Source organism: Nomascus leucogenys, chromosome 9 (genome assembly GCF_006542625.1).
Source record: "Nomascus leucogenys isolate Asia chromosome 9, Asia_NLE_v1, whole genome shotgun sequence".
Taxonomy (NCBI): domain Eukaryota; kingdom Metazoa; phylum Chordata; class Mammalia; order Primates; family Hylobatidae; genus Nomascus; species Nomascus leucogenys.
Window position 1 is genome coordinate 56,963,895 of NC_044389.1, and position 21,692 is coordinate 56,985,586.

The 21,692-nt window shown below is 35.8% G+C and overlaps 1 protein-coding gene across 4 annotated transcripts in view; it reads left to right on the forward strand.

Annotated features, from left to right (window-relative positions):
- MTHFD2L (methylenetetrahydrofolate dehydrogenase (NADP+ dependent) 2 like) overlaps nt 1-21,692 on the forward strand; it is a 181,039-nt gene that overhangs the window by 40,480 nt on the left and 118,867 nt on the right. For all 4 annotated transcript variants that reach the window (XM_030818984.1, XM_030818985.1, XM_030818986.1 and 1 more), the window contains 2 exons: nt 14,537-14,721; nt 15,308-15,430. In XM_030818984.1, coding sequence (XP_030674844.1) covers nt 14,568-14,721; nt 15,308-15,430 — 277 coding nt within the window. In that variant the 5' untranslated portion in view covers nt 14,537-14,567. The remainder of the gene's footprint in view (nt 1-14,536; nt 14,722-15,307; nt 15,431-21,692) is intronic.

Genomic DNA, 21,692 nt, shown 5'->3' on the forward strand with positions numbered 1-21,692 from the left:
CCAACAGGTTTGTTCACTTCATCATCTGAACTCTGTAGGTTTCTATATTAGGCTCATTAGAGTGTTCCTAGATCCAAAGACTATGTAAAGATCTAAAGATTCATAATTCTAAAGTGAGGGTGTGTGTATAGTTTACAACAGATGTTCTCTCCCCACTTTTTTTTTTTTTTTTTTTTTTGCTGTTTGTGATTAACTGGAACTGCAATGAATGCCATCATGCTTTTTAGGAATTCAGTTGTGTTATTGAAAAGTACATTTTTCTTAATATCTAAGGAGCTCTTAGTCAGTGGTAAGCACTTTGCTGAGATTTTGCACATACGGTATGTCCTTTGATCCTCACAACAACTAAAGGAAGTAGATAGACACTATTACTATTCCCAGTTAACAGATTGAGAAGTTGAGGCTTAAAGAAATTAAACTTGTCCAAGTTGACACAGTAAATACATGGGAAAGACAAGGTTTGAATCCACATCATCTTTCCGGTTTTCTCTACAAGCAGTTTATAATTATTGACTTATCTCACTTTTGCTTTTTTCTCTTTTTGAAACATGTATTAATATTAAATCTCATATAACTTTTGTGAATCTAGAAAGCTAATTTGAATGTAAATTTTATAAATTATTTTGTTAGATTCCCTCAGTTTGAGATGTTCTTAACCTAGGACCTTATGAATAGAATTCAGGGGATCCATAAACTTGGATTGGAGGTTACTAACTTCTAATAAATTTAGCATTTTTTTCCGTTGTCAATGTTGGCAACAAATACATAATATCATCAGTACATGTGACTTGCTAATATAATTTACAAATATTTCAGTATCACAAAGTTGAGGCAGATACCACAAAACATCATCCGCACATCACTGTTTTGTTATGGTAGTTAGACCTACTGCTAGATCCTGTTATTTAATACTTTTTTAAAAAAGCATTTGATATTTCAGTAAAACTGGTTTCCTTGTAATCTGTATTTTATATTGAATGTTTAAAAGGATTGTTCTGAGAAAGAGTCCACAGGTTTCAGCAGATAGGCCAAGAGCTTTTGTGGCACAAAGCTTAGCATCTAAGGTTCTTTCTGACAAAGTTAGTTTGAAAATGCGTGGATATTGTTTAGTACAGAGTCAGAAAATTAGTTAAAAAACTGAATATCAAGAAGAGTCATATGTAATGAAAAGTTATTTTACTTTTTATTGATTTGCAAATGTAATTTCTAGTAAAATTACTTCAAGATGTGAATAGGGTACTTGGGGTATAAAACAAATTTTTTTTAAAGAGGCCATAAACTTAACATTTATAGGTATTCATTTATATTAACAACACACCTCAAAAGACTCCCTATACTGGTGATTGGTTTTATTCCCTATGGAATTTTGCCCTGTTTTTTGGGGGTTTCATTTCTGTTGTACAAACTCAAGATATCGAAGATATGCCCTAAGATATAAAGCAATTAAACTGTTAGGGCCTGGGTAGAGCTTGGAATTGTTAATCATCGTATTAGGATTTTTCATCTTTTTTTGTTTGTTTTTTGTTTGAGGCGGAGTCTCGCTTTGTCACCCAGGCTGGAGTGCAGTGCAGTGGCGTGATCTTGGCTCACTGCAAACTCCACCTCCTGGGTTCATGCCATTCTCCTGCCTCAGTCTCCCAAGTAGCTGGGACTACAGGTGCCTGCCACCGTGCCCGGCTAATTTTTTGTATTTTTAGTAGAGACAGGGTTTCACCGTGTTAGCCAGGATGGTCTTGATCTCTTGACCTCGTGATCCACCCATCTTGGCCTCCCAAAGTGCTGGGATTACAGGCGTGAGCCACCGTGCCTGGCCAGGATTTTTCAACATTATAGAGATAAAATGGTTCATTGCAGCTCTAGTTGAAGTTGTGAATAAAGATGAGATTGAAACTAAGATGTAGATTTTCCAAGTATACGAATTAAATAAACTATTGATCTTGACTAGGTTTTATTTGTCGTTATGCTACTTTTTTGTGGAAGAGTATTTTGATACATTGAAATAATCCCCCTCTTTGTTACTTTGCTCTAGTTTATTAAATACATCATTTGATTCTAATAAGCATAGATAAAGTGGTTAGTTTATTTTCTGGAAGTACAAGTAAACAAGCCTATGGAAACAGCACTAGAGAGTATTCCCATTATATAGATGAAGAAATTGCATGCCGTTGAGGGAAGCTAAGTGACTTGCCTAATTTTATTATTGCTACTAATGGTAACCCAGAGCTCTGATGCTCAGGACTTCTAATTTCAGGTGAGTAATTTGTACTACATAGTGCTGCCCTGCTACTCACTAGCCACCACCTCCCTTCTTTAATTTTTGCCTCCTGATGAAGCCACATTTCGTGGCTAACCCAGCAGTAGGCTGGGCTTTTGGAAGGGAGGGCACCTTTTCTTGCCTTCTTTGGGGGAAGGTCATTTCTGCCTTTGTGGGAAACCACCTGAGCAAGTAATGACAGGGCACATCATGTAAACAATATCTAAGGGGTCAAATGGATTTCATTTTTGATATGCATTAATGGCAAGGTCACTATGTAATTTTTTTGGCCAAACTAGCACATTTTTTAGAGTTAAAAAGGGGCATGAATGTAATGAAAATTATATTATTTGGAATATTTATTGGCTTACAAATATATTAGTGAACTTATAGAATAGTTTCAAGCCATTTTCAAAATTAACATTTTAAAAGATAATTTATATCCTTATATGTTAAAATAAAAATTTATATTATGTGAACATTCAGCATGAATAATTATTCCTGGTGCATATTCACATACTCAAATCAGTTTCTTAGCTGTATCTTTTAACACCTTGATACGTGATAATTTTCTGAAAAAAGTTAATAAGATCTTATGCTTTATTTATTTATTTTTTTTTGAGACGGAGTCTTTCTCTGTCACCCAGGCTGAGTGCAGTGGTGTGATCTTGGCTCACTGCAACCTCTACCTCCTGGGTTCAAGCGATTCTCCTGCCTCAGCCTCCCGAGTAGCTGAGACCACAGGCACGCGCCACCATGCCCAGCTAATTTTTGTATTTTTAGTAGAGATGGGGTTTCACCATATTGGTCAGGCTGGTCTTGAACTCCTGACCTTGTGATCCACCCACCTTGGCCCCCTAAAGTGTTGGAATTACAGGCGTGAGCCACTAAGCCTGGCCCTTATGCTTAATTTTAAAGTTAAATTTTCTGCAATTTTCTTAACAGTTGCAAATAGAATCTTGGCTTTAGACAATGGTTATTTTAGTTTTAAAGGTACTGTCTCTATAGATGCTGAAGCACCACGTAAACTGCTAAATGGAACAGTCTTAATTCTACATTTTGCACATTGAAATGGGAAGATATTTTAGCCTAAATATTTTCACAGGTGCTATCTTGGTGTATCTTTTCAAAGTACTTTTCTTTGACAAATACTTAGATAAAAGAAATAAGTTGTTTTTGTGTATGATTTTAAAAATAGTTTACCATATTTAGATAGGGGAAAATTAAAATTTTTCTCAATTATATTCCAATGTTTTACAAAATGGTAATTTATTCAAGGAAATTTTATTCAACAAAAAACATGAGCTCCATCAGAAGATTCTTCTCAGACATTGAACTATTTCAAATTGCTATTATAGATGTATTTATTTACTAATTATGCTGTACACAAAGTTCCACAAACTAGGTGGCTTGACACAGCAGAAATCTGTTTTTACACTTCTGGAGGCTGGAAGTCTGAAATCAAAGTATCTGTAGGCCCACGCTCTGTCGATCAGCTTCTGGTTATTGCCAGCAGTCCTTGGTGTTCCTAAGGAGTTTGCAGCTGCATAACTCCAGTCTTTGCTTCTGTTGTTGAATGGTTGTCTTCCCTCTCTGTCTTCACTTCCCTTTGTATGTGTCTCTGTGTCTTCTCTTGTAAGGACAGAAATTAAAATTACTTGTGCATTGTTTGAGCTATCATTTTTTAAATTAGTTTACTTCTTCCCTTCGTTTTGCAGAGATAACGTTTCTGTTTGTAAGCTTTGGTTTCACTGATTACAATTCACTAAAAACTTTAAATGTGAAGGTGTCCCTACCCCCATTTGGTCTATTTGTTGAATATGTTGATTAATAATGTCCAACAACTTTTGAAAAAAATACAACAAGTGTTGCCTATCCCAGTGCCAGGCCAGTCCCCACAGACACAGCCTGTAAGCCGGTCCTTGCAAACCCAGACTCTAGGCCTGCACTAATGCCAGGGCAGCATCCAAAGATTCCAGCTCAGCCTCTGCAGACTTAGGCATCAGGTAGAAACTCATGGACCCACACTCTAAGCCTGCCGCAGTGCCAGGTCAGCCTCCATTAATTCAGGTCCAAGCCTATCCCCAGGGACCCAAACTCTGGACCCAACCCCATGGTTCCAGGTATCAGGTCTTCCCCTGCAGATCTAGGTACCAGGGCCATTCCAGAGGACCCTGGTCAAGCCTAATCCCCACAGGCTTGGGACCAGGTCCATTCCAGTGCCAGGCTGGTCCCCGTGGACTCAGGTTCAAGACCTACCCCAGTGCCAGGATGGCCCCTGTGAACCCAGGCTTCAGGTCTGTATTTGCAGATCCAGGCTCCAGGACTACTCCTATATACCCAGTTGACAGCCCACCCCAGTGGACCCATGCACCAGATTAGCCCCCTGTGAGTTGAAATATTAGGCCCACCACCTGCTGACCTAGGCATCACCTGCCAACTAATCCAAGGGCTTTAGCAGCAAGCCCACCCATGGACCATGCCAGATGGCCCATCAAGAATCTCTAGATGCACTGACTGGTGAAGGGCTTTCCCTACTGAAGCCAGTTTATAAAGATTGGAATAGGTGCCTTCTTCTTCAAGTGATAGACAGCAATGAAAGGCCGCAGGATTATGAACCATTAGGGAAACATGGCACCACAAAAAGAACAAAATAAAGTAACAATAATTGACATAAAGAAATGGAGAGCTACAAGCTGCCTATCCAGAGAACACAGGTAGACAACTAGACAATATCAATGATTTAAAATACTACAAAAAGGTAAAAACAAGGTACTGTGGGAGCTCATAGCAGATTCCCAGGGTACAGGGTTCGGAAAACATTACCAGAGTGTTTTATAAGCTGAGGCTTGAGCAATGTGTGGGACAGTCTTTGCAAAGTGGTTGGAGAGGTGAGAAAGGGAAGGAAGAGTGTTTCAGGCAGAGGGAATATTACATGTGAAGGCCCGCAGAAAACATGGTGCAGTTCATGAATTAAAATATGACTGGTGTGTAGTGTGCCACTCACTAAGCACAGTGTTTTTTAATAGTGAGGCTAAAGTAGCTCATGCAGAAGTTTGTAACCCATAGGGAAGGAATTTGGATTTTAGTTAATTTTTTCCCCCAATTTCTCAGGTCAAAAATGTTAGAGTCATGTTTGCCTTCTGTTTTTCTTTTTTTCATATCCTACTCCCAATCTCAGTAACTTCCAAGGGTTCCACTCAAAATAGATTCAGAATCAGACTACTTAGCACCTCCACGGCTACCCCTTTGCCTAACTCCCCATCATCCCTTGTTTGTTATACTACGCTAGCTTCTTAGCTGGAGTGTCCACTTCTCCCCTTGATCTCATAGAGTCTATCCTCCATATTTTCACCAGTTATTTTAAAAGTGAAAGTCACCTCAAAATCTCTAAATGGCTTCCTGTCTCACAGTAAAAGCCAACATCCTTTCAAAGGCCTGCAGGGCCTTATATAATCTGATGTCCCACTCCTTCTGACTTCATGTCTTATCCTGGTTCACTTGTTCTTTCCACTGCAACCATTGGCCTCTTGCTATTCCTCAAAGATTTCAGGTATGCTCCTTGCTAAAGGCCTCCATACTTGCTGTTCACTTCCCTTGGCCTAGAATGCTTTTCTTCCAGAAATCTACATGACATTTCATTTTATTCATTTCTGCCCACATGTCACCTGATTTATCAGAGAAGTTATACCTTAACCCACCTATATAAAATAACTGTGGCCCTCAGATAAGTCCTTTCTCTGCCTCATGTCACACATGATATATTAAATACTTGTTGTTTTTCAATTTGCTTATATCTTCTTCAACTAGAATATAGTTTCCGTAAAAGTAGGTAATTGTTTTGTGCCCTATTATTTATATTCCCAGTGCCCAAAATAGTTTTCAGCACATAGGAGACTTTCAATATGTATTTGTTAAGTGAATAAACAATAAGCATGTGGTGGGGAGTTTTAACCAGGGAGGTGATGTAATTAAATTAGAAAACAATCACTCTGGCTGCAGTATGGAAAATGGATTAGAGGAGATCAAGACAAGCCAGAGAGAAATTTTAGGATATGTATTATTCAGTGGCTGAACATTTGAATTGTTGCTGATGTTTAACCTTTTTAGCTTTTCAAGAATTTTCACGTTGAAAAATCTAATTTGTTTATGCACTAAAGTAATGAGAATGTGTGAGTTGACCAGTTCTTCCAGCACATGGACCAATACGGGCACTCTCCCATTGGCCCTGCATTAATTTGAGGTTGCTTCATTTTGCCTCTTACAGTGACTCCTACAGAGCTAGGCTTGCTGAGTCTCTACGGTGACTGATGGAGTCAGTTGGAGAGCCTCAGAGTTGAAAATGCTCAGAGACTTAACTCCTAATTTACCCATAAGCACCAGCTGGCCAGGCTGTATCATGTCTGTTATAATTAGTTAGCGAGCTGACTTAGCACCTCAGTGCTATAATTTAAAGTAAACCCTGAACAGTCTTAGACCTGAGTATACATGGTACAGTTAAGTTTAATCTGTATACAGGTTGTCTCTTTGGAGTCTGGGAATCAGCTTGTGCTATTGGTCTTCTCTGACACTCTCCAGGTCACGTGGGTTTGTACAGTCTAGGTCATAATTAGCCTGGATTATACTCAGTGATTGCCAGCTTCACAGTGGCCTGTGAACAAATTATTTTGTTTAATAGTGAGTGAATCAATAATATGTCAGCAGTAGCATCACTACTCACATGCTATAAAATACAAGACAGAGTTCAGATGTTTTTATATTTTAAAATAAAATGTATATTCCTTACTGTGTTAGGTGATTTCTAGTTTTTTAACAGATAAATCTGCTTCTATAATAGTGTTCTACCCTAAGAAAATATTGCTGACACAAATTGATTTATGGAAAGTTTTATTTGCTACTACTTATAAATGAGTTGTGCTGGAATTTGTTGCTGTATCTGCAGTTCTTAGTATTTGCTAATATACAAGGTCCTTGTTATCTTAGTGCCAAAAGGCTACTTAAATGAATTCATAAAATATCCTCACCAGAAATTCATAGCAAACAGTGAAAAAAGTTTGTTACTTTACTTTGAAAAATAAAAACCTCAAAAGTTTTATTTTATTTTAACTTGATTTGTCTATAATTACATACAAAGTATTGGAAGGTACAAAGCACAAGCTACAAAAGATCACTCAAGAAATAATAGATAACCAGAATAGCCCTCTATATTAAGGAATTTAAGTTTGTAGGTTTAAACCTTCCCCGAAAGAAAACTCCAGAATCAGATAGCTTCATGGGTGAATCCTACCAAACATTTAAGGGAGAAAAAAAATGCCAATTCTTTACACACTCCTCTGGAAATATAGAATTCTTCCTAACTCATTCTATGAAGCTAGCATCATCCTGGTATCAAAGCTACATGGTAACATTATAAGAAAAGAAAACTACAAACACCTCTTATGCATGTAGATGCAATAATTTTAACAAAATTTCAGATGAAATCCATGATAATCTGGAAAGGATAGATTATATAATAACCAACTGGGATGTATCCCAGGAATGCAAGGTTGATTTAACATTTGAAAATCAGTTACCATATTAACAGACTAACACTCGAGAAAAACCTGTGATCATCTCAATAGACATAAAAAACATTTGGCTGTATCCTCATACAAATTCTCACCAAACTAAAAATAGACATAAATCATAAACTGAATGTATAACTTAGGCCCATAAAATATCTAGAAGAAAACGCTGGAGAAAACATTTGTGACCTTGAGTTAGGCAAAGATTTATACAACACTAAAAACATGGTCCATAAAAGGAAAAGTTAATAAATTGGAGTACATTAAAATTAAGAACTGTTGTAAAAACACAAGAATAAAAAGGCAAAGCACAGACTGGGAGACAATATTTCAAACCCCATATCTGATAAAGTACTTGAATCTAGGACATACAAAGAACTTTAAAAATTCAAAATAGGAAACAACCTACTAAACAATGGGCAAAGACTTAATTATTTAATTCACCAAAGAAGATCAGAGATGGCAAATAAGCAAACGAAAAGATGTTCAACATCAGTATTCATTAAGGGAATGCAAATTTAAAGCACAATGACATACCACCATATGTCCACTAAAATGTCAACAATTTTAAAACCTGACCATCTTAAGTGATGACAAGTATGTGGAGCAACCAGAACTCATGTACTGTTTGAAGGAATGCAAAGTGGTACAGTGTCTTTGTAACATGGTGTAACAGTTTTTAACATATTTAAACATACACTTACAATATGACCTAGCCATTCCACTTTGAGATATTTGCTCAAAAGAAATTAAAGCAGCCAGGAGTGGTGGCTCACACCTGTAATCCTAGCATTTTGGGAGGCTGAGAGGGGCAGATCACTTGCGGCCAGGAGTTCAAGACCAGCCTGGCCAACATAGTGAAACCCCATCTCTACTACATATAGAAAAATTAGGCATGTTGGCATATGCCTGTAATTCCAGCTACTTGGGAGGCTGAGGCATCAGAGTCATTTGAACCCAGGAGACGGAGGTTGTAGTGAGCCAAGATCTTGCCACTGAACTCCAGCCTGGGTGATAGAGTGAGACTCTGTCCCCCTCCCCCCAAAAAAATAAAGCATATGTGTATAAAACATATTAAAGTATATGGGTTATAAAATGTAACAGCTGTATTTGTCTGATCAAAAACTGGAAAGAACCCAAATATCCATTAATAATTACATTTGAATGGATAAACAAATACTGGTATATCCATATAATATAATACTATTCAGTGATAAAAAATAAACCATTCAAACATGCAACTACGTGAATTAATTAAAAAATAATTATGCTGAGTGGAAGTAGCTGGCCAAAAAAGAGTATGTTGTATTTGATTCAATTTTTATAAAATTCTCGGTAATACAAACTAATATATAGTGAACAAAAGAGATCAATGGTTGCCTGGAATGGTGAATTGAGTGGAATCTGGCAGAGACAGGTGGAATGGCAAATTTTAAAAGTGCACCTGGAAAGTTTTGGGAATGATAGACATGTTCATTTTCTTGACTATAGTGATGTATATATATATACTCAGGTATATACATATATTAAAACTTAAAATTGTACATGTTAAATGTGTCCAGTTTATTATATGACAATTATACTGAATAAATCTATTACAGAAATAAGACAGCAGAACAAGATTGATATATTGAATTTATCATGACATTTCATGTCTTGAAAGCTATTAAAATTTTAATGAAGTGTAGACAAAATTAGAATCAAAAGTAGAGTTTACTTAGAATGTCTAGTTGTGATTGCATTGTCTAACCAATTTGCTCATTTACTTGTTAATTATGATTGTTATTAAAATACACTTTTATGTTAAACTAAAGTGGTTTTCAAACAGGTCATACACAAGAATCACATGTAGGAAATTATTAGACATGCAGATTTCCAGGTTTTACCTCTGCCCCCAGGAATTCTGAATTGTAGATGTGGGTTGTAGGGTCTGGGAATCTGCAATTTCAGGCAGTTTTTGATGTGTGTATCCGTAGACCACACTTGGAATTGCTGCTTAGCAGAACACTGTTTACCTCAAAATTGCATGAACTGAGATGAGATGGATGCTATGGAAGACTGGTGCCATACTATAATGGTGTATTTTCGATCTGGTTCTAACTGTATGTCCACAAACCTACTAGAGACAGCAGTTGACTTATTTGGAAGGAGCACAAAGTTTGCATTTTGTGTGTTGTCAGATATTTATAGCACCCGCCCTCATTAGAAAATTAAAAGTATACAGGTACCACAAAGAATTAAGGTTTATAAGGGCCTCCTTTCCTTCTCCTCTTTCTCTTCTGCTTCTTACTCTTTCTCCTTTTCCTCTTTTTCATATTTATTGACCTACATTTGATGTTTTTGGTAGTAATCATGTTTTTACCAGGCTGCTCAATAGTGAAAGAACAAGGGCAGAAGGAAGTAGGGACCACCTTCTACTTTATCAGATACCTTTAAAAAAATAAACACACGGTAAGAGCAATGTAATTCACCATTTTCAAGTTTGTTATGGAGAGCAGAAAAGCCTTTCTAGAAAGTATTTCTTTGTGCCTTTCCAGAGATAGTTTATATCATCTATCAAAATATAGCACTTCTTACCTTCTGAAATACTTATAAACTGCCAGGAAGTAATCTTCTGTGGAAACTTATTCCATTAGAAATGATGCCATTGCATCGGGGAGGAACTAAACTATCGGTTTACTGACTTGATCCCCACCATAATCAGTGACAAGCATGACAAGGCTCACAGCTGTTGTCCGGGGCCATGCCTGGGGCCATGGAATAACATTTTTCTTTAAGTTAAAAGAGTTGTGTAGTATGAAGCTCTTGACTTCAGAGTCTTGTACAGGATATGCTAACCAAAAATGAACTGATTTCACCTTAGGGTCACAAGATTGTGGGGCTACGTGTATACACAGTGCAGTCCAATCTTCAAGATGGTTGCCAGTTTTAACTAGGCTGTGCTGATCTGCCTCTTTAGAAAAAATAGGAGAACTTTATATGCTGGATTACGTTTATTGATTTGCGTATGTTGAACCAGCCTTGCATCCCAGGGATGGAGCCCACTTGATCGTGGTGGATAAGCTTTTTGATGTCCTGCTGGATTCGGTTTGCCAGTATTTTATTGAGGATTTTTGCATCGATGTTCATCAGGGATATTGGTCTAAAATTCTCTTTCTTTGTTGTGTCTCTGCCAGGCTTTGGTATCAGGATGATGCTGGCCTCATAAAATGAGTTAGGGAGGGTTCCCTCTTTTTCTATTGATTGGAATAGTTTCAGAAGGAATGGTACCAGCTCCTCCTTGTACTTCTGATAGAATTCAGCTATGAATCCATCTGGTCCTGGACTTTTTTTCGTTGGTAAGCTATTAATTATTGCCTTAATTTCAGAGCCTGTTATTGGTCTATTCAGAGATTCAACTTCTTCCTAGTTTAGTCTTGGGAGGGTGTATGTGTCGAGGAATTTATCCATTTCTTCTAGATTTTCTAGTTTATTTGCATAAAGATGTTTATAGTATTCTCTGATGGTAGTTTGTATTTCTGTGGGATCAGTGGTGATATCCCCTTTATCATTTTTCATTGCATCTATTTGATTCATCTCTCTCTTCTTCTTTATTAATCTTGCTGATGGTGTATCAATTTTGTTGATTTTTTCAAAAAACCAGCTCCTGGATTCATTGATTTTTTGAAGGATTTTTTGTGTCTCTGTTTCCTTCCCATGATTATCTCAATAGATGCAGAAAAGGCCTTTAACAAAATTTAACAACCCTTAATGCTAAAAACTCTCAATAAATTAGGTATTGATGGGACATATCTCAAAATAATAAGAGCTATCTAGGACAGACCCACAGCCAATATCATACTGAATGGGCAAAAACTGGAAGCATTCCCTTCGAAAACTGGCACAAGATAGGGATGCCCTCTCTCACCACTCCTACTCAACATAATGTTGGAAGTTCTGGCCAGGGCAATCAGGCAGGAGAAGGAAATAAAGGGTATTCAATTAGGAAAAGAGGGAGTCAAATTGTCCCTGTTTACAGATGACATGATTGTATATCTAGAAAACCCCATCGTCTCAGCCCCAAATCTCCTTAAGCTGATAAGCAACTTCAGCAAAGTCTCAGGATACAAAATTAATGTGCAAAAATCACAAGCATTCATATACACCAATAACAGACAAACAGAGAGCCAAATCATGAGTGAACTCCCATTCACAATTGCTTCAAAGAGAATAAAATACCTAGGAATTCAACTTACAAGGGATGTGAAGGACCTCTTCAAGGAGAACTACAAACCACTGCTCAATGAAATAAAAGAAGATACAAACAAATGGAAGAACATTCCATGCTCATGGGTAGGAAGAATCAATATTGTGAAAATGGCCATACTGTCCAAGGTAATTTATAGACTCAGTGCCATCCCCATCAAGCTATCAATGACTTTCTTCACAGAATTGGAAAAAACTACTTTAAAGTTCATATGGAACCAAAAAAGAGCCCACATTGCCAAGTCAATCCTAGGCCAAAAGAACAAAGCTGGAGGCATCATGCTACCTGACTTCAAACTATACTACAAGGCCACAGTAACCAAAACAACATGGTACTGGTAACAAAACAGAGATATAGACCAATGGAACAGAACAGAGCCCTCAGAAATAATGCCACATATCTACAACCATCTGATCTTTGACAAACCTGACAAAAACAAGAAATGGGGAAAGGATTCCCTATTTAATAAATGGTGCTGGGAAAATTGGCTAGCCATATGTAGAAAGCTGAAACTGGATCCCTTCTTTACACCTTATACAAAAATTAATTCAAGGTGGATTAAAGACTTAAAGGTTAGACCTAAAACCATAAAAACCCTAGAAGAAAACCTAGGCAATACCATTCAGGACATAGGCATGGGCAAGGACTTCATGTCTAAAACACCAAAAGCAATGGCAACAAAAGCCAGAATTGACAAATGGGATCTAATTAAACTAGAGAGCTTCTGCACAGCAAAAGAAACTACCATGAGAGCGAACAGGCAACCTACAGAATGGGAGAAAATTTTTGCAATCTACTCATCTGACAAAGGGCTAATACCAGAATCTACAATGAACTCAAACAAATTTACAAGAAAAAAACAACCCCATCAACAAGTGGGCCAAGGATATGAACAGACACTTCTCAAAAGAAGACATTTATGCAGCCAAAAGACATGAAAAAATGCTCATCATCACTGGCCATCAGAGAAATGCAAATCAAAACCACAATGAGATGCCATCTCACACCAGTTAGAATGGCCATCATCAAAAAGTCAGGAAACAACAGGTGCTGGAGAGGATGTGGAGAAATAGGAATACTTTTACACTGTTGGTGGGACTGTAAACTAGTTCAACCATTGTGGAAGTCAGTGTGGCAATTCCTCAGGGATCTAGAACTAGAAATGCCATTTGACCCAGCCATCCCATTACTGGGTATATACCCAAAGGATTATAAATCATGCTGCTATAAAGACACATGCACACATATGTTTATTGCGACACTATTCACAATAGCAAAGACTTGGAACCAATCCAAATGTCCATCAATGATAGACTGGATTAAGAAAATGTGGCACATATACACCATGGAATACTATGCAGCCATAAAAAATGATGAGTTCATGTTCTTTGTAGGGACATGGATGAAGCTGGAAACCATCATTCTCAGCAAACTATCACAAGGACAAAAAACCAAACACCACATGTTCTCACTCATAGGTGGGAATTGAACAATGAGAACACATGGACACAGGAAGGGGAACATCACACACTGGGGCCTGTTGTGGAGTTGGGGTGGGGGGAGGGATAGCATTAGGAGGTATACCTAATGTTAAATGACGAGTTAATGGGTGCAGCACACCAACATGTATACATATGTAACAAACCTGCACGTTTTGCACATGCACCCTAAAACTTAAAGTATAATTTAAAAAAAAGAAAAGAAAAAATAGCAGAACTGTAAATTTAGGCGATATTAAAGTCTAGATCTTGAGTATGTGGTTTGTTAATTTATATGAATACATAAATGTGTGTGTATGTATATACATATATATGCATATGTGTGTATAATATATATGTTTTATATATAATACATAAGTGAAAGTTGTGAAGAAATGTGTGCTGTAGTTAGCATCTTAGTCTATTTGAGGTGCTATAACAGAATAACATAGACTGGTTGTTTTATACAAAAACAGAAATTTATTTCTTATAGTTCTGTAGACTGGGAAGTCCAAGGTCAATACACCAGAAGGTTCAGTGTCTGGTGTGGGCCCGCTTTTTGGTTAATAGATAGCTGTCTTCATGCTATGTCCTCACGTGGCAGAAGGCACGAGGGAGATCTCTGGAATTTCTTAAAAGGACACTAATACCACTTATGAGGGCTCTATCCTCATGGTATAATCACCACCCAAAGGACCCACTTCATAACATTTGGGGTTAGGATTTCAACATACGAATTTTGAAGAGACATACACATTCATTTTATAGCAGATAGATTATACTGTAGAACCAAATAACAGAGTTGGAATCCTTCACAAAATTATAAAATATTTATGAACCTGAAGAGTAGGTGTCACTATAATTGAAAAAAAAATCAAATTTTGGGTGCTTGGAGAATCATGGTGGTTTTGTTGATTTTTTTACCTTAAATTTGTGCAGTTGAATGTTTCTTATTTTCTTTTTAGTATTACATTTATTGTTTTGCTTTCCACAGACATGAAGCCATTGTTATATCAGGAACTGAAATGGCCAAGCATATCCAGAAAGAAATACAGCGAGGTGTGGAATCATGGGTTTCCCTTGGAAACAGAAGACCTCACCTCAGTATAATTTTAGTGGGAGATAACCCAGCAAGCCATACATACGTCAGGAATAAGATAAAAGCTGCTTCTGCTGTAGGTGGGTATGTGTTTTAGTTGTAATTACTACTAAATATATTTTCTGTTTTTACTTCAAATTGTGATAATTATGAATGATAATTATCAAATAAGTGCCACTTGAATTGCATGCATTATTAAAGATTATTCAGTTACCAAAGCTTATGTTAATTTCATATGATTTTTCTTCAAATTTCTTATAGGGTTAATTCAGTGTGTTTTATATTCTTTGGCAAGATATGCAAAGAATAGTTTACATCTCAAAGGTCTGCTTTCATTATATTTGCTTTAATCAAATAATAAACCTGGCTTGTTCACTCTGTTAAACTTGGCCTAACAGTTATGTGGTAGTGATATTTTTATTCTCTTCAAATTACTAACAGTAGCTTATCTCAAACAAGTACAAATTGTCACCTGGCATTCCAGGCCAAAGAATGCATGTGAATCAAGAGGAAACACCTGTACTATTGGAGGAATCCTTCCTGATGGTGCATGGAACATCAGAACCTTTCATTGCAGTAGGAACAGTCCCACACTGTGTCAGACACTATTGATGAAAAACCATATTCAGTTAGTCAAGTGACCTTCTCTGCCTGTTTTTCTTCTAGGTATTTGTAGTGAGCTCATTCTAAAACCTAAAGATGTTTCCCAGGAAGAACTTTTGGACGTAACTGATCAATTGAATATGGACCCAAGAGTCAGTGGTATATTAGTTCAGTTACCACTACCAGGTACATAATGCTCTTCTATTTATCTGGTTTTGTTAAAAGTGAAACAAAGGGCATCTTTCAACATCATATCATGATACTGCAAGTAATTTATAAAATACATTCAGAAGGGGACTAGCTATTATACTAGTGATAGGTGTAATAGTGATTTCTGAATGATTTGTGCTTACATTGACAAAATCCTTGAAAGTAAAATATAGGCATTGGCAATACATATACTCCTTGCTTTGCACAGTAGTATGGGACCCTAAAAATGACAACGTAAGATGAAACCAGGTAATGTGATCTTAATAATCAAAGGTAAAAATAACAATTTTTCTGTGACCTTTGAAACTTCTTATCAAAGCATTAAAAACTCTCCTACCGTGGTTCATAAATGTATAGGAAAATGAATAATTAGTAAAACTAAACTAATGTTTTTTAGTACACTGTAATTTAAAATATTAGAAACATTGAGAAAGTGTATGATATCTTTGCAAAAGCTTGTCAAAAGTAGTTGGAGCAGTGTTTGTCTTCTATCTAATTCTATAACTTATCATATGGAATGGGCATCTTTTCTATGTCTTGGTGAATTAAACTGTTATATTCCTTTCAAAGTTTAGATTAGCTCCCAGTATTTTGTCTGTTGTACTTTCAATGTTGTGAAATTTCTCTGAGAGTTCCTTAACATTTAAAAGAACTTCAGTGTGAAGTTTCATGTTGGCGTCACTTCATCTGAGATGTTATGGTCTTTTTTATTACGATCACTTTCCTCATTTGTGTGATGGATTCACCCTCATTAAGTTCCTCTGGCTGTGTAACTACATCTCTCCAAAGGATTCAGCGTCAGCATTCTATAGTCAGCTATTTCTCCTACAACTCCATTTACATTAAATTAGAATCCTATTGAAATGACTTTGTTTTTTATGTTTATCAGGCTTTTTCAACATAGTACTTCGCTTCATGCGGGCCTAGGTTTCTCTTGTCTTTGTTTGCTGTTACCATTTTCAGATGTTCTACTTACATCCAGTTTCCATCCCAGCATTATCACATTTTGTTTCTTTGCTACACTTTCACTTTTACAGGCTAATCTCCTCTGTCTGTTATCCACTTTTGTAAAATATCATATAGCTTATCTCCGGAAAACATGGAGAAAACACACTTTGCTATCTATGTTTGAAGATTGCAAATGTGCAGTGACCAATCATTTGAAAGAAGTGCAATAACTGGTCACTGATCATCATCTCATCTGTTATTTCTGTAGTGATTTGTGGACTAAAGAGCTAGCAGCTCTTGTATAATTACTATGAAATTTGAAATGTGTTATTGGAGGACTAGTATTATTTAACTAAATTGTTGTTCTGAAATTTGTGCATATTTAAACTGCACAAAATGAAGACTGCAGGTATAGTATAGGTTACAGTAGCTTTGTAGTTTTGAGTTTTGTAAGCTTTGATTAACAATCATGTGATGTGCAAAAAGTAAAGCTATATAATGCTATTATATGGGATCTTTATGTGGTATTAATATTTTTCTTTATCCAACAATATAATGTAATATCTTAGCATGTGTTACAGCTTTTGTGCTGTTTACATTATATCAAAAATTCATACTTCTAATTCTTTTCCTCCAATATAGCTGCACTGACAAAAATCACCAAATTGATAAGAATCTTAGAAGCTATCAGAGTTTCCCCCTGAGAAAAACGATCTGGCAGATAATGCTTACATTAATGATGTTAAAGTTAGTATAGTGATAGTATCACTTACCTTTAAAACTAGAAAAAAAATTCAACACATGCAACACTCTTGTATCATAGGAAAATGAGGTCTAGAGAAGATCAGGAATTTATTAACATCACAAATCTGTCCAAAAAATTTTAACAGTGTTTCTCAATTGTTTGACCCACTCAAAATGAATCTCCTGTTGGTACTGTATTTATCAAGCAATCTTCTTATAGTTTGCAGTTTTTGAAATTTTCTCTACTTGGCATTTGTATGACATTTCAATAACTATATAAACATGTCACAACATTAATTCTTAAAATGTCCATTCTACACAAAATGACCTGAAAAGACATTTCTTAAGAGAAGACATACAAATGGCCAACAGGTATACGAAAATGATAAATGTTACTAATTATCAGGGAAAGGCAAATTAAAACCACAATGAGATATCACCTCACACCTGTTAGGATGGCTGTTATCAAGAATATGAGGTAAGTGTCAAGGATGTAGAGAAAAGGAACCCTTGCTAACTGCTGTTTAGAATGTAAATTGGTACAGTCATTTTAGAAAACAGCATGACAGTTCATCAAAAAAATTAAAAATAGAATACCATATGATCAAAAAATTCCATTTCTGTATGTATGTCCAAATGACATGATATCAGTGTGTCAGAGAGATATCTGCACTCCTAAAGTAATGCTACAATATGCACATTGCAGCATTACTTTAAGATACATAATCAACTTTAGTGTCTATCAGTGGCTGAATGGATAAAGTAAATGTTGTTGTGTATATACACTATGAAATAAGAATCAACTTTTTGAAATAATGAAATCCTGCCATTTGCTATAACATGGGGCCTGAAGTATATTATACTAAGTAGAATGAGCTAGACACAAAAAGGAAAACCTGCATGATCTTACCTGTAGAATTTTTAAAAGTAAACTCATGGAAACATAGAGTTAATGGTGGTTACCAGGGACTGAGGACTGGAGAGGGGATTGTGGAGATGTTGGTTAAAGGATACAAAATTTTAGTTAGGAATAAGTTTTGGAGGTCTATTGTACAACATACTATATACTTGCAAATTGCTGAGAAAGTAGATTTTAAATGTTCTCACCACAAAAATACATATCTGATGTATTATATATGTTAATTAGCTTGACTTAGCTGTTTCATAATGTATACATATATCAAAATATTGTACACCACACATATATACAATTTTTCTTTGTTAATTTAAAACTATTTAAAATAGTCATAGTTTTCAAACTACATTACATTTAGTTTGTCACAGATTTCTAACTACATTAGATTGTTTGTCTTAATAAATTTATATCTGTAGAAATTTTACCCCTTTTGAGCAACATTCCTTATTTGGTGAATTTATTAGCAGCTCGCCGCTAGATGGCACTGGTGATTTGTCTGTATTACATACTAAATTGCTTGAGTCCTGTGCTAGAGACTAAATCGTTTGAGTGTCTCAAACAGAGAGTGAGAAGCATAGAGCTAAACTGACCGCAGTGATTAAAAAAAAAAAAAAAATCTGGATGTTCTGAGAAAGGGCAGTTTTCTATGTGGCCTAAAAGCCAATAATGCCAAAATTGTGGCTAACATTGGTTACATTATGGCACTTTATATGCCATTTATATTACAAATGGCACTTTGTATTTATTAACCCATTGGATCCTCACAATAATCCTGTGAAGCTGGAGCTATTATATATTTTTTACTAATGAGAAATTTGAGGCATGAGGAGGGTAAGTAACTTCTTCCAAGTTGACAGAGTTGCTAAATAACTGAGTTGGGATTTGCATCCGGGCAGACTGGCCCCCATGCCAAGAATACTCTTACCCATTATGTTAGCACCCTCACTGACACATCAGTGTTGTCTAGTGAGTCGTGTGCTTACTATGTGGCAGGCACTCCCTTACATGGATTATTTTATTGAATCCTACCAACACCCTTATATGATAAGAATTATCTTCTTCATTTTATAGATAATGAGACTGAGACACAGGGAAGTTAAGTGAATTGACCAGTATTACCTGTTAGTAAATGGCAGAGTCAAGACCCAAACCCAGGTCAACTGATTTCAGAGCCTGCCTTTTAAACTTCTTATTACGTTATACTGTCTCTCAGAACATAGTAAGGCATAACATAAGCACATATATTTCAAACATTCACATACAACTTCCTAGCACATGTAACCACCAAGTTGCTGATCATCTGGTTTCCCTGTTTCCACACTTGTAATCTATATTTTTTACAGTTTTTACCTTGCTCAATAATGGTATTCCTATTTTTATTCATAATTTCTTTTTGGTAAGGTTTAAAAATGATAGCAATGGGATTAAAGACATATTAAATATACTATTCCTTTCAAAGTAGCCTCTACTTTATTTTAGTAATTGCACTATGGTACATTTTTGCTAGTAGAAGATATTATTCAAATATGGGTATGTACAGTCTGAATTTATAATGTGGCTTTGTGATTTACTGACTGTTACTTAACTTTGATGAGTCTTATTTTCCTCATAAAAAGAATTGAAAATCGATCTTTTATACTATATATTTGGAACATGTAGTTTGTTAGTTAATAGAAAAAGTTGGTTAAAGTAGAAAATTGTAAAACAATACATATGTACCTTAAACATTGTATTATATAATAAATAATTTAAATACTCATTCATCAGTCTTTAATGTAGATTAAAAGCTTTCTGGGGCCCACTGATTGGACTTCTGCATCATCTTCTGGCATTAATAATACTTATAATACATTGCCTGTAATTTTCAGGTTGCAGTGAAACAGTGAAAATTCATCTAGATTTTCAAAATGTCTCCCAGTCTTCAAAGTCGCCTTGCTGTTATCTAAGTCATACTAATTCTTTTTAGTTCTTGAGAGTCTTTCCAGATCATTCAGCCTAGTTTTCGTACAAATAAGAACTGTTCCATTTTGCACCCCATTGTCATTTATTTATATCATTTTTACCTGTGTTATAGAATTTTCTATGAAAAAACTGGCAAAGACAGGCTGGGAAATACAAAAATTGTCTCTTGGTTATGAAACTCAACTGGTAGGGTTAGGAATAGTTTATTAACTATTCTCTGATATGTCCAGCAAGTGCTGGGCATCAGCCTTCATGTTTTACAGAATAAATGGAGCTCATTAGTTATTTTGATAGATTGGCTATATAGAAGTAGATGAATACAGCCTCTCCTATGTATATCTCATAAGATTGTTATAATGAACAAATTAAACAACAAGCAAATGAAAAAACGAATGAATCTAGTTGATTATACCTTCAAGCTTAATAATATAAAATTATTTTCTATAATTTGGTTAGTAAATGTGTATTTCTAATTATTTCATGATTAGAAATCTGAGATTATGTCTCACAATTAGGGCAATGTCTCGAGTAAAATAAATTCCAAGTTAGAATTATAATTCTAATGTTTGAAGACAGGTTTTCATAAGGATTAAGCAGAATGTGCAGGGAGTTTCCATGCATCTCATTTGGGCAAGAAGCAAAGAAATGAGACAGAATTCTGTCCTGTTTAATGGTACTGGGCCTGTCACAAGCTAAGCCTTGTTTATGTTCAGAAGCTGTGCAGCTTTTTTCAGGATTTGAAATACTCAAGATATAAGAGTACGCAGCCTTGCTGTTTGTCCAGTAGCTGACCCTAAAGCTAAGGAGAAATAAAAATGACCAAATGCAAATGCTTTCCTACTCCTGTCCTGACTGTGCATAGGTTCTTATCAATAAGTGATCGCTGTGTCGAGGTGAGAAAGGGGTCTGTTATTTATGTTATATTATTTTTTTCTTCTAAGTAGGCATTTTATTTTTTTAGCTTTTATTGAGTTATGTATATTAAACTGATATCATATTAAAAGTTAAATTTTTGGAGTATGTATCTTTATATAGAGTAAAATAATTAGAAAAATAGTCTTTTAAAACTGGGAACCAGTGGCATCCTTTTCAAACTAGAATAATAAAAGGGAAATTATAATATTCACAAACTTGAAGCACACTGGATTTCTGCTATGAATATTTGTTATAGAATAGAATTCGGTGCAGGACGAATTTGATTTAAGAGGGTTTAAATTATATGAACTGTGTGAAAACATTTAGATCTAAGGCTGAAAAACAATTATCAACTCAATGAAATTTTAATATGGTATTTCACAACTGTGACCTCATGACAGCTGTTACAAGTGTCAGGAATGGTAAATATGTACTATTTACTAATGCCAGCACTGTACAAAAGTGCTTTATATACAATAAATCATTTAATACTCACAACAATCCTTACCAGTAGATGCTATTTCTATCTGAGGTTTGTGGCTAAGGAAAAAGAGTGAACTGAGTAACTTGTGTGAGTTTACTCAGTGAGTAAGTACCAGAGTGTTGTCAAGAGAACCAAGTGTAGCATCCTTCGTACCATAGTCACAGTCCTACAGCAGAAATTTAAGAGAGCATCAAGAGAGATGCTTGCTTACCCGCTTTGTATTTACTTGCTCTCTGAGAAGTCTACTTCTCTTTTATTTCTGGAACACC